Here is a 13,986-nt window from a genome sequence, read left to right on the forward strand (position 1 = left end):
GCAGAGCAACACAGCGATCTGCAAAACAAAACTGCCGTCAAAACATCCCCCTATAGAGCGTAGAGGTAGATATAACCTAGAGCGACAATGACGAATGATACGATCTTTACTTGCATTGCGAGCTTTTTTTTTTACTTTAAAACACGGGAAATGTGTCCCCGTGTTCCGAATGTTTACTTACACCCGTGCACTCCCCTATCGATTGCCAGGGTGAGCTGGTCGCGAACACAAGCAGTAGAAGAAGAAGAAGAAGTTGTGCGAATAATGCGTTTTAAAATTAGATTGCCACTGTACCGATTTGCCGGTAAGATTTCCCGGAGTCTCTAGCTGATATGACGTCAAGATGACTTCGGCTTATCGAATGCAGCAGCAGCTACTGCAGAGTACCTCCGCTCTTTTTTTTAAACGACCTTCTTTTCGTCGAACTGTCAACAGCGAGCAGGGCACTAAATCCGTGACGAGGTGAGATTTTTCCCACAACAAAAAAACCACACGCACCTTAAGCCAGACTGTATGTTGCCAGCGATAAGACCCAAACGGAGGCAGGCATTATCTGCCAATGGCAGTGTGCGCGCGAGCAAACGGACCTAATGCCTGGAATTACCCGTTTTTATTGATTTCTGTAACCCGTTATCGTGTCGATCGATTTACCGTGCGCTTGCGATCAGATTGCCAAAACGAAACATGCCGCACGAACATCGGATACTTGACGCGGGTGCCCATCGATAACGGGTGCTGCAGTATAAAGCTACCGTGCCGCGGCCAGGAAGTGTATTACTTTTGGGGTCCCAGTACGAGTTAACCATGAAGGCCTTCATCCTGCTGTCGCTGTTCGTTGCCGCGCTCTGGCTGGCGTTGAGGAGAGCATCTGGCTGTCCAAGCAGGTGCGCCTGGATGCCGGCACCAGCGCCGAGTACAATGGCCGCATCGTCGGCGGCTCGACCGTCCCGATCAGCCAGTTCCCGTACCAGCTGTCGCTGCGCCAGAACGGCAACCACATCTGCGGTGCCTCGGTTATCTCCTCCAACTGGGCTCTGTCCGCTGCTCACTGTACCTTCCCGATGCCGAGCGCTGCCTCCGTAAGTAGCAACCGTCGCGCCAAGCACCGCCCACCCAGAAACCCCCATTATAACCTGACCTCCCCTCTTCCCCCTTTTCAGATCTCGTTCCGCGGTGGTAGCGATAGCCGTACCGGTGGTGGTGTCATCTTCCAGGCCGCCAGATCATCAACCACCGCAGTACACAGCAACACCTGAACAACGATGTGTGCGTCATCCGTATCACCACCTCGTTCGTCGGTACCAACATTGCCCCGATCCGTCTGGTCGCTAGCGGAACCAGCTTCGCCGCCGGCACCAACAGCGTCGTCTCTGGATGGGGTCTGACCTCTCCCGGAGGATCGCTGCCGGTTAACCTACACGCCCGTCAACATCCCGGTCGTCGCCCAGGCTACCTGCAGCTCGCAGTGGGGAACTGGACGTATCACCGCCGCGTAAGTATCCTACCGAGGGCCTTGTGGTGGGGGTTCAATGGCACATTAACTAATCGACGGTTCCCCCATACCCTCTCTCTCTCTCTAGCATGGTGTGCGCTGGTGTTCAGGGCCGCGACTCGTGCAACGTGACAGCGGTGGACCGCTGGTCACTGGTGGAGCCCAGTTCGGTGTTGTCTCGTGGGGTGCAGTGCAGTGCGGTGGACCTCTGCCGGGAGTGTACGCCAACATTGGTAACGCCGGCATCCGCAGCTTCATCAGCCAGAACACTGGAGTGTAAGAAGCGACTGGTGCGCACTTTCTAAGAAGACAACGAATGGATAATTAAAACCAAAACGCTAACGCAACAAACGCATGTCGTACAAGTCTTGGTCATACGGCCATTCGGATGATGACATTTTCCTCTGGTTTCCGTATCTCGTTGGGGATGCGACTTATCACACTTGTGAGGCAATGTGAGGTCGATAGGGGTGATGATTCACTAGCTTCACAGCATGTACAGATGGGGTTTTTTGGGCATCTTGGCGCTATCTAATCAATTGAAACCGACCGATTGCCACCAGGTATAGTGATCACCGATTTGGAGCATCCCAAAATCTCAGCAATACCTTAGTCTCGGTTCTGCCGCGCAGAGGATAACGTTTCCATCATGCGCTACCACCTTACACTGCTCTGCACTATCGGCATCGTGTTGGCCAGTGGCTCGGAGCTGGATGTTTGGAGACGGTACAACTCACGCCTGCCCATCGTTGGCTACCGGCAACTTCCATCCCGCGGTGGTGCGTCACATGATGGAAGAGTGCCAGAATTGTTGGTGGACGCGATGCGCCCATAGAAAACTTCCCCTACCAGCTGTCGTTGCGCCGCAGTGGAGTGCATGCCTGTGGTGCGTCCGTCATCGCCCTGCGGTGGGCATTGTCGGCCGCCCACTGCACCTATCCCGTACCGCAGATGAATGAGGTAAGGTTCTTGGCAAAACAAACTCGGCAGACACAAGAGCACGTACGAGTGAGTGCATCCCCTTTTCTTCGCTTCAGATGTCTCTTCGGGCGGGATCTTCAAACCGTTTGGCCGGTGGAACGATCATCCCAATCACCCAGATCATCAACCATCCACTGTTCAGCGAGTACACGATCGAGTACGATGTGTGTGTGCTTCAAACGGGTACGGAAATGGTGGGACAGTTTATTGTGCCCGTTGTATTGCCCCCGGCAACTAGTGGGTTTGCCCCCGGAACCATGGCCAACGCAACCGGGTGGGGTCTTCTGAACGTGCCGGGCTCACTGCCAGTGCAGCTACAGTACGTGGCGCTGCCTTTAATCTCCCTCGACCAGTGTCGCAATAGCTGGCCCTCAGAGTGGATAACGGAGGAGTAAGTACAACCTGTCCTCCAGGTTGACCCCCACACACACACACAGCTCATAAATATGGGTTTGCTTTCTCCTTCACCTTCGCAGAATGCTTTGCGCTGGCCAGCCGGGTCGTGATACGTGCGGTGGTGACAGTGGCGGTCCACTGGTCATCAACGGCTACCAGATGGGCATCGCGTCCTGGGGCGTATCGGAATGCTCCGGCAGCTTGCCATCGGTGTTTGCCAACACTGCCAATCCCACCGTCCGGAGCTTCATTCTAGAGCGCACGGGAGTTTAGCGCGGATCGCAGCTACTACGCATCGCTCGTACACTTAGCACCAATGATTGGCTACACCAAACCACCTCCAGTCGTGGCCGTCTCGGCGGTCGTCGTCATCTCTTATCACTCGCGCCGACTTTTGGAAAACATGCGCGGGGAAGCCCCCACATGGACACCCGGCCATCGGGCATGGTAGCACCGTCGGTCAGCCGCTGCCTCGCAATTCATTATTCGCTATCAGAGCACAATGATAAATCTGTTCCTACCTTATCAGAGCTACTCTTGGCAGCAATAAAGCGCCCCTCCAACCCTTTCCCCGCAACATGTGTCCAGAGTTGTGTGTCTCTAAAAACTACCGAAAATGGCTGCGGACAGTAGTATGGGTGCGAACGCGTACAAATTATGATTATAAAACCATTTAGATATGATCGACTTCCTGTAACAAACACACTGCTGCCCTGTGAGAAACCAGTCGAGATTAAAATTACCCATCTCGAGTATCTAAATCAATGTCTTCTTCGCGGTCTCTGTATTTCGTCCTGTTTATTACATCCCTAATTTAGCGGAGAAAGTGCACCTTCCCGAAGAGAAAGGGTCAAACGTTCGCGTTCAGCTTAATAAACGCACGCACCTCATCGTTCGTGAGGGAAGTGTAGATGCCCGGAATGTTTACGGCACAGTCGTCCGAACCCCACGACACTATCCCGACCTGGTAGCCGTTCATTACCAGCGGTCCGCCACTGTCGCCGTAACACGTTTCCTTCCCGTAAACGCCACTGCCGCCACAAATTTGTCTGCGAAAGGACAATGTCCGATGAAAGATCATCGCTGATAGCCGTAGGATCTTGGCTACCAGTTACTTACCGATCGGTAAGAGCTTCGATCGTCGAGGTCCAACAGAAATGCTTCTGCTGGACGTAGATTTCCAGCGATTGCAGTATCAGCGGCTCGTACCCATCGGCATCCGCCAAGCCCCAGCCGGTCACGACCGCGGCCGACGGTATCGGATAGTACGTGTTGGTGTTGGCCAGCGTTACCGCCTGTATCGGATCGATGAAGAAACTTTCCCGCACATTGATCACGGACACATCGTAGTCCAGCGTGCGTCGGTCAAACTTTGGATGCAGCAGGTAGTACTCGGCATGGAAATGTAACCACCCGCCAGCCGATGCGGCGTCCCACCGCGAAACGTTATCTGCGGAAAGGGAACGGAAAGCCGTACACACGCGTACCACACACAACCACCACAAAATCACTTCAAGGCGATGGAAATGTCCCGACACTTACAGCGGACGGGTACAACGCCTCATCCAGACAGTGTGCCGCACTCAGTGCCCATCGTTCCGCTATGACCGAGGCACCGCAGATATGCGTTCCCTCGAGGCGCAGCGACAGCTGATAGGGGTAGGATTCGATGGCCACACTCTCGCCGCCGAAAATGAACGGACTGGGTACGTTTAAATCCTGCCTCGGGCGCTCAAACTTCAGCGTCTCGTTCCTCGGCCACAGGTGATACTTGCGCAGCAGACGAAACAGGTCGGGCTGCCGCGAATAGTAGTACTTGTTGTAATCTGCAATTCAAATCACAAACCGGTCAATTCAAACGGCAAACTCCGGCACAAACTCACGATCTCTCGATTTACCGACGGTCATACACAGCACACCGCCAACTAGTGCGGCCAGCAATAGCAGCTGGCGCATTTTTCCCGGTTTACCCAGTCTACAGCGCTCGGTATTTAAGCACAACGCACCCGAAAACCTTACTCTGGTGCGATTATTTTCGACTTAATGAACGCGCCCACAGGCAATGATGAGACTTATATCAAACAACTTACCAAAATCTCTGGTCTGGTTTATCTAGCACGCGGCTTGGTAAACAGAAGATACTGGCTGGCTGAGCTGGCCGCTTTATCGCGGAAGGATGCTGGATGGACCGGGCCCGTCAGCCCGATAACTATTCCCGCACGCCATGGTTGGAGTTGCAGACGATTCTACCGCCCATTATACTCTACAAAGCGAGCTCCAGCAGTGCATGCTCTCTATCTCTCTGGTGTCTAGTGTCTTCACAGCTTTACCTCTCAGCAACGACCAACACAACAGCAGCATCACGACGTCACAACCTAAAAACTCGTCTACCTAAATTTAAACGCTTATCAACGGAAGCAGAGCAAAAAAGCAAAAAACTGAATAATGTGGCCGCTTTCCACTGTTTGTTCAACCGTCTACCGAGCCTCCCATTTTCGAATGTGTAACACGCGGCAGGGTGCAATGTACCAAAACGCATCAATGAATTTGAAAACATCCGCCATGTGGCGCGTGTCTTTCTATGTCTTTCAACCGTTCGCCGCCAGCGACATGCGCCGCTGATCGTTGTTTATCTGCTGTCTAATAAAGTCTCTCACGCTTCTGTTGGAAAGCCGGGTGTAGATGGCCGGTGCGGTGCCTCCACACTCGTTTATGAGGAACGATACGATGCCTATTTGCCGCTGGTCGTACACCAAGGGACCTCCGCTATCTCCGACGCAAAACGAGCGTCCGACGCTGCCAGCGCACATCATGCTGTTTGTTTGTTGTAAAGGAAATAGATAGAACATACGATCAGCAAAAGCTGGCAGGAAGGGGGACATAAAAAAATTATAAACTAGCACACTCCACCTTCCGGAGAGGGTCACATAATTCGATGCCTGGTCTGTGCAATCCTTCGCGGACCAAACTTTCACCGCCAGCGATCGCAGATTCGACACGAAGTTGCCATTCGATTCTGTCGCTCCCCAGCCAGTAACGATGGCTAGCTCGCCGCTCGGAATCGTTCCACTGCTGGTAGGCTGTATGATGCCAATGTTGGGCTTATTCTGAAACGTTCCACCAATCCGCAAAACACACACGTCAAAGTCTAGATTCGAATCGTCGTAGTCCGGATGTATGACCAGCTTCATCACCGGGAACACTATTCCTCCCTCTTCTAGCGTCGAGGTTCCTCCTCGGACAGTGAGCTACATGGAAGAAGAGGAAAATACACGAGTTAGTACAATGCTTCACACCTTTCACCTTCAGCGGCTAACCCATCCACTTACATCCGTTTCGTTCGTTCCGATACAGCAATGGCCAGCGGTAAGTGCCAGCCGGGGAGCCACTGCCGATGCTCCACAAATGTGATATCCATCGTACTCGAGGGACAGTTGATAGGGAAACTGGCCGATGTATACCTTCCAGCCACCAATAATGCGCCCGGTGGCACGTGCTGGTGGTGGTGCGGCTTCACGCCCCAGCACTCCTACCCGAGCGATCGCGGCAACAACGATTAGCTGCAGCAACGGCGCCATCATCCCGTATCATAGCGCAAATTTATACGGATGAACTGATTTATACCACAATCTGTGCCGATCTCTTGCACAACACACACGCACGCGCGCGCACACATGCCGCATGCCTGCGGCACTTTCCGGGACAGCTGTACAAATTGTTCTAAATATGTTGCTCTCTCGGCCGCCCAAGGCAGGCGGTAAACAGAGCGAGTAGAAGCGAAACTGTGCGTGCGAATAGTCGGGTACAGGTGGCAACCAAAAAAGCGACCAATGCTGGTAGTACACTTTATTTCGAGACACCCCCTCTTACAGCATTACACTTTCGATTGGTGTACACGCGAGCTTACATTAGGCGACACTTCGCGAGTGAAGTGTGTTAAATCGCGCTGACAGGACCAGACCTAAGATCGATTCTTGAAATGCATCCTTATGCCCGTGTTAATACTTGGCGTGTTACTTGTGTGTGTGTGATTAGAGACACCTGAGACTAACGTAAATAAATAAGGCCGGCCAGCTACGCGCGCTTCCGGTTGTGTGATTCGCTTTGCAAATGTGTTATAAACGTAAAATAGTAACATGCTTCACATGCTTGTTGCGCGTGCAACGTAAAGCTAAAAACCGCCGCAAGGGAAAACTAAATAGCGTAACACAAAATATACGCACACATACACACACACATACATATAGAGTTTTCGCTTAAATTAAAGGCTTCGTCGATTCGATTCGATTTCGGGGCGATTTTGCAAGCGATCGCACGCCGCTGACTATTACTTTTCGTTTGGATTTGAATATTAGCTGCGGCTCGGAGCGGAGCGAATCCGTGAGATAGAGCGTTTTGGTCACCTGCTGAAAGTAGCGCTTCTCGTTCGGCGAGTTTATTGGGTAAACAATAGGCCGAACGCCGACGTTCTTCCACAGCGTTGAGATTTGTCTGCAAATGGTGTGCAAAATGGAGATCAATCCGGTTGGCCGTTTGGCAGAGCGCGTCTTGCGCTATACTTACGCGTTAAATTCATCCTTATGAATAAAGACTAGACTAACACCGATCACCGGTGCTATGATGTTACGATAGATGGCACCTACAATGGATAGCAGGATGGTCGAGGTATTCAGATAGCGTGGCAGTATCGTAAAGCAAGACTTTTCCATCCACAAACCGCACACCAGATCCGGACATTGTTGACGAAGCTGGAATGGGAAAGAGATTAGTGCGGCTGCCAGCAGTGTTGTTTCGTGTTCGGTCCAGCTTACCTGATAGATTGCTGTCGGTGATGCACAGCAGAAAATGATCCGTTTCGTAAAGATGGGACACTTGGCGGCCGTCTCGCGAACAATCTCCAACAGTGCGGAGTTCGTTTGGGACGCTCGCAGCAGCACGGTTACCTCCGACGATTCTAGCAGCTTCAACAGTCTTTCGAACGTCAGTACCTTCTCCTTCTGGAACAGTTGGCTGCATTGTGTGGGAAAGTAATCGAAATTAACAACTTGACTGAACAGTAGGCCTCGGCCGCCGTGTCGCTCCCACTTACCCTAGCGGATGGTGTTCGGTGATGTTGAAGCTTTCGAAGAAACTGTACGGCAGCTTGTGAATCGGTTCGGTCAAGTTGGCCTTTTCGAGTGTCGATTTGTGGAGGATGATCGGCTTGCCGTCGCTGGTAATGCTGAGATCGAGCAGAATCTTTTGACACCGTTGCGCCAGACACTGGTTAATGGCGGCCAGCGAGTTTTCCGGCGCGTCAAAAGCCCCGCCCCGATGGACGACCGGCCAGTACAGTGCCTCGCTGGCCTCCTTGCCCTTTTCGCTCTTCGACAGCATGGACAGCACGACATCGTCGGCGGGTGAGTTGAGCTTCACAAACTTCGACCCAATGCAGACGAGGAAGAGCAGCAGCATCAACCAGGGAATACCGACCGAGGCAAAGTTGCAGCACAGCCAGAGCGTATTCACCACGAAGGTGCAGCACGTTGCCAGGAACCAAAACAATTGATAAAGCATTTTGCACACTTTAAAGATTGTCGCAAAATACATGCGGAAAGGGAATATGCAGCCGGGGGGGAAGAGGGACGGGAGCACACGTTTTGGCTGATGAAGCTCCTGTCCTGTCCACAGTCAGCACAGTTCGTGTTTTGTCGTTCGCCGCTGCGCTACAAACGCGTTTTCGCACTGTTTTTACAACATTTTGCTATTTCGTAACATTTGTTTTCTTGTTTCGAGCGAGGTGGCCGGTAGCGCCTCTTGCTTTGCAAGGTGCGTTTTGTTCTTTTTCGAATGCACTAGCCAATTGGCTAATTTTACGGCAGCTTAACGAAAAAACAAGGAGAAAAGTAAATGTTTACTCATGTTTCTTTTTTTCTTTCGTTCCTTTCCTCTAATGTATAGAAAAACAGGTAATGTCATCGATATTCTATTGGCAGTTACCGAACCGCATACGGTACAGGCTCGCCGTGCGCATTTTCTACCGTAGGTAATTTATGTTTTCATTTATCTGGACGTTCTGAGCAATACAGGATTTTTTGCGGGGTTTTTTTTATAGCTTTGCGATACTTACTTGACTCTTTATTAAGGGATTGTAAGCTTTCTTAAGCTTTCTATGGATGTTTTGAACAGGCTAAACGGAAACTCCTATTGGATTTGTTCAATAAGGGCGCCGAGGAGTCAAGTTCTCATCAATTAAGCTACACTTCCCCTCAAGAAAGAGTCAATAAAGTGTCCGAAAACTATTCCCTGAAAACGTCTGTATACCTTTCGTTTGGTATAGCCATAAATAAAAAAAAATCCACGCGAAATATTCAACAGTATTAAATGGGTTATGTTCATACGTTCACTCTTTTCAATATGCCAACGATACGATCTAAGAATCTAGTAAGAAAAACGATTTTCCACTATCGACAACGCTTTGTTGAATCTTTTTTTTTTTTTTCGAACATGGTGCATTGCTTTCCGACATTTCGGATTGTTATTTCCGACACATTTCTGACATTTCTGGGGTTTCTTTGTTGTTTGACGCCAGCTTAGAAAAGGTTGGCTCGACGGAACAAGGCGTAGATACATGATGCTCCGAAGGATTTCAGTCATTTATTTCCTATTTTATACCCAGAAAAGTCCATCTTCTTGTAGTAAAAGACATTTACTAATACTTCTTCTTTTCTTCTTCTATTTGGCGAGAGGGGATGTATCCTCCTATGTTGTACAAACGTTTGTTTTAAACAACATATTCAGAGGCTTACTCTCTCTTTTAGACTTCGACTGTCTAGAGTCATATGTCTTTTGGTTCGGGAACGTCTTTTCTTTTTCTTGTTGTTTTTTTCTGTGTTGTGTTGTTTGCTATTTCATTGTCAGCCATGTCAGTTGTTTGGATGTATCTGTTTATAGGTTGGTGTATACTTCTTGTATTAAGATTTAAGAATATCTTTTCTTTTAAATTTCGATGTTGTTTTCTTTCATGAAACGGATGATTTCTTTTATCGTTGTTCCTGTTTTTCCTTTCCAATTGGTTATAAAATTATTCCAAGATATGAGAGGGTTTGAGTCTCTTTGATTTTTGTATTTTGTGCAGTAGAAAATTTTATGGCGTCCCGTTTCCGGAGTATGGCAAGTTGGACAATCACCGTTTTCTTCGATCTTCATTTTAGCTAACCAATATCTCGATAGGTCATGGCCAACCAGTAATTTATTTGTTGTTTTGATTTCATTTGCGCTTAGTGGGATTTCGTCGTACCAAGGTTTAAATTGGAATTCTTTATGAAATTCTTCTAGTTTCTTCCCTTTCTCTCTACACTCTGCTGTGTACCAATCTTCAGTTTCTTTTCTCATTGTGTTCCTTATGTTGATTGTTGTGTCACTTATTCGTAGTTTGTTTTCAATTATGTTTTTTGATGTGCTTCCTTTTTTGGCCAATTGGTCGGCTTTCTCATTTCCTGCTATGTTTATGTGTGCTGGTATCCATCTTATCTCAGCATTGAGTTTTTCGCTTGTTTTTAGGATGTTATGTATTGCTTCGTCTATGTAGCATTTCTCTTGTGCTTCTTTTAAAATATAGCATGCTGCCTGGCTATCTGTATATATTGTCGGGTTTTTTAGGTTATTTTCATTGGCAATTTGTAGGGCTTTTTCAATTGCTGTTATCTCTACAGAAGTTATTGGTACCGTGTTTTTTAGCTTGAAGTGGGATGCTATATACTGATTTGGTTTGTTGTGTGGTTTTATGTAGATGCCAATTCCACATTTATCTTCTATTTTGCTTCCGTCTGTATATACTATCGGTTTCTTTTTTTCCAGGTTTCTGATTTGTTGTTCAAATTGTTGTCTCAATATTATTTCTCTATGAGGGGTATCTTTTGTAATTTCTTCGTCTGGTTTAGGATGAATTGGGATTTTCACTTCTATGTTATTTATTTTTATTTTTGCCATTTTTTCAATTAGTTCCCTGTTTTCGGTAATAATTTTTTCTACGTATGTTTTGTTTTTTTCTGCGATTCTGTTTATGTTGGTTGTTATTTGATTCTGATGGATTTTTGAATATGTTATTGTCTTTAAAGTTTCTTTTGTTGCTATGTATTTGCTTCTTATGTGTAGTGGTACTTCAGCAGCTATTGCCATTAAGGAGTTAATTGGTGTGGTTTTGGTGCAGCCTGTTATTTTTCGGAGTGATTGGTTTGCTATGGTTTGGAGTGACTTTTTGAGTGTTTTTGTTGCGTTTCCTATGTAAGAGGCCCCTTGTTCCAAAATTCCCCTGATTATGGCTCTGTGGACTACTATTGTTTTTTTTCGGGCTTAGTTTGTTGTTTTGGTTGCAGATGCGTCGGATTATATTCAGTCTTTTTCTGGCCTTGTTTTTAAGTTCTTCTATTTGTTTTCTAAACTTCAAATTTCCATCTATCCATGCTCCGAGGTATTTATACGTGGTTACTTTTTCGATATTTGTATTATTTATTTTTAGTGTTATCGGGTGCTCACTTTTTCCAAAAACCATGAACTTGGTTTTTTCGATGTTCATCGGTAGTTTTAGTTTGTTTATTTCCTCTACGAATATGTTTAGGGATCTTTTTAGTTTTGTTTGTAGTTCTTGGGCTGTTTTGGCATTTTGTATAATGATGAAATCATCTGCATATTGTAATAATTGATTACCATTTATTTTTTTGTGGATTTGACTAGTATATGTTAAACAAAGTCGGTGATAATACGTCCCCTTGTGGTAATCCGTCTGAGGTCAATTTTCTGATTGTTTTGTTTTCAGAAATCATTTCTATTGTTCGGTTATTTAGGAATGCTGCGATCCATCTGATTACTTCCAGTGATATTTGGTTTTCTTTTAGGGTTTTTATCAATTTTTCTGCATCTACGTTGTTATATGCATTTGATAAATCCACATATATGACTCCGGTAAGGGTTTTGTTTCGCTTGTTGTTGTTTATTTCGTTTACTACGTATGTGATGCATTGGTTTATTGAATGATTTGCTCTGAATCCAAGAGAAGTTACTGGTATTATCTTGTTTATAGCACATTCCCTTAGTAATTTTTTTAACACAGCCATATTTATTATTTTTGTTCGTGTTGGGAGTAGTGAGATCGGTCTATAGTTTTTTGTATCATTAATGTTTTTTTCCCGGTTTGGGTATCGCTATCACTTTGATTTTTTTATACTGTTTTTTTATTTTACCTTTTTTCCACATTTCGTTTGCTTCCGCTATCATTACGCGTCGGGATTCTGCATTAATGTTTTTTAAAATTTCGTATGAAATGTTGTCAGAACCGGGGGCTGTGTTTTTCTTTTTTCTCAACAGTTGTTGCCATGTATCTTCATCTAGTATGTTTTCTGGCGTTGGTATGTTTTTATATAATTTTTATCCCCTTTTGTGTTGTTTTTAAAATTGTCGTTTAAGAATTTTTTTGCCTCCTCCATGTTGTTTTCAATTATATTTTCTTTTTTGCTGTTCTCTTGTTTACCTTCCATTCTTTTGGTCAGTTTCCATAGTTCGTCAAGGCTGGTTCGTGAGTCTATGGAGTCTAGTTTTTTTTCAAAATTTGCAATTTTGTTCAGGCGTTTTTGGAGTCGGAATTGTGCTAGTGTTTTTTTAAATTCTATCTCGTTATTCGTAGTTTTATTCTGGTTGAATGTCTTTCTTTTTTCGTTTTTTTGTTGCCATGCCTTTTCGGTGGCTCTATTCCACCAGATCTTTGGTCTTTTGAAAGTCATTTTTGTGTTTTTTTTTGATAATCTGCGATATTTTTTTGCATATTTCGTGGCTTGTATTGTTCTCTGTTATTTTTATAGCCTTTATTTCGTGATATGCCTTATTTTTATTGATTCGTTTTATTTTTATGGGGGTTATATTTTCTTGTATTGTCGTGATGATTGTTTTGTGGTGAGTTGCCCCCATGTGGTGTTCTAGTACTTCCCTTTTGCATTTGTCTATTAAGTTTTCTGTTATTATGGTAAGGTCTATTGCTGTGGCTCTTTTATTGGGGTCTGTTGGTACGAAAGTTATTTCGTTTTCGTGTAGTAGAACGAATTTAGATTCTTCGATTTCATCGATCAACATTTTACCTTTTCGGTCGTTGTATGGGTTTCCCCATACCGAATGGTGGGCATTAAGGTCAGCTGCTATCACTGTTTTTGTTGTTGTATGTGGATCATTTAGTATGTTTTCAATAATTGATTTCAGTTTGTTGCAGTTTGTGGTAGGGGATGCGTAAATTGATATTATGTTTATTTCGTTTTGGCTTATTGTCAGTTCTGTGATTTGTATTTCATTGTCGTATTGTCTTTGTTTAGTTTTGTATTTGATGTCATTTCTAAGATAGATCGCAGTTCCACCGTATCCATCTTCTCTATGGTTTGTAATAAGATTGTAATTTGAAATTTGTGCCTTTTTTTCTGTATCTTTGTTCAACCATGTTTCCATTATGCATGCTGCCGTGATGTTTTGAGCGTTCATTATTCTTTCAAGTTCTTCTTTGTTTTTGGGTAAGCTATTTATGTTTGTTTGAAGTATGGAAATATTTCTGGCCATTTTATTTCAATTTGTATTTGTTTTTATGTATATATATATTTGTATTTATTTAGTTTGACGATTTACGGGCTTTCCTTGTTCGGTTAATTTGTCTTTCGTGATCAGTTGTGTCGGTGTCGGAGGAAATTATATCATCCATAACCAGTCGTTTTCCGGTAACGGTTTTGTCTAAATCATCAATTTTGTTATAGTCCACTCTTGTCATGGATAAGGTTTCTGTACTATTGTTTCTGCTGGTTGATGGATTTTGGTTGTTATTGTAGACGCTACTCTTTTCTGGTGCTTCACTAGTATGAGGCTTGTATGTGGTCGGTCCTATTTTTGTGTTTTGGTTTTTTGTCCCTTGTTGTGCGACCTCTGCGAAAAGTCGGTTGTTGACACTTGTTTTGTTATATGTGTTGTAGGTGTTTTTTCTGTTTTGGGTGCATGTGACACCGTAGTGCACTGGTTGGTCACAGTATTGACATGTCGCTTTCTGTCCTCTATAGAGGATTTTAATTATTTCCCCCTTTATTGTCAGGAATGACGGGATTGGTTTTTCG

At 45.7% G+C, this 13,986-nt stretch overlaps 3 protein-coding genes and 2 pseudogenes across 3 annotated transcripts; 2 read left to right on the plus strand and 3 right to left on the minus strand.

Annotated features, from left to right (window-relative positions):
* Nucleotides 1–804: 804 nt before the first annotated feature.
* LOC121602320 lies at nt 805–2,219 on the plus strand (annotated as a pseudogene).
* LOC121602323 (trypsin-7-like) lies at nt 2,142–3,634 on the plus strand. The gene is made up of 4 exons (XM_041931096.1): nt 2,142–2,207; nt 2,291–2,452; nt 2,530–2,864; nt 2,950–3,634. The coding sequence occupies exons 1-4, from the start codon at nt 2,142–2,144 to the stop codon at nt 3,140–3,142; spliced, it is 756 nt and encodes a 251-aa protein (XP_041787030.1). The 3' UTR covers nt 3,143–3,634.
* A 350-nt stretch (nt 3,635–3,984) lies between these two features.
* Nucleotides 3,985–4,947, minus strand: LOC121602321 (annotated as a pseudogene).
* A 464-nt stretch (nt 4,948–5,411) lies between these two features.
* On the minus strand, nt 5,412–7,203 carry LOC121602319 (trypsin 3A1-like). Its single transcript, XM_041931091.1, has 3 exons — nt 6,199–7,203; nt 5,780–6,117; nt 5,412–5,683 (listed from the first exon to the last, which is right to left on the minus strand). The coding sequence occupies exons 1-3, from the start codon at nt 6,448–6,450 to the stop codon at nt 5,458–5,460; spliced, it is 816 nt and encodes a 271-aa protein (XP_041787025.1). The 5' UTR covers nt 6,451–7,203; the 3' UTR covers nt 5,412–5,457.
* Nucleotides 7,126–8,810, minus strand: LOC121602314 (glycerophosphodiester phosphodiesterase 1-like). The gene is made up of 4 exons (XM_041931082.1): nt 7,959–8,810; nt 7,681–7,879; nt 7,433–7,617; nt 7,126–7,360 (listed from the first exon to the last, which is right to left on the minus strand). The coding sequence occupies exons 1-4, from the start codon at nt 8,456–8,458 to the stop codon at nt 7,126–7,128; spliced, it is 1,119 nt and encodes a 372-aa protein (XP_041787016.1). The 5' UTR covers nt 8,459–8,810.
* Between the last annotated feature and the right edge of the window lie 5,176 nt (nt 8,811–13,986).

Source organism: Anopheles merus, unplaced genomic scaffold, assembly GCF_017562075.2.
Source record: "Anopheles merus strain MAF unplaced genomic scaffold, AmerM5.1 LNR4000409, whole genome shotgun sequence".
NCBI classification, from domain to species: Eukaryota; Metazoa; Arthropoda; class Insecta; order Diptera; family Culicidae; genus Anopheles; species Anopheles merus.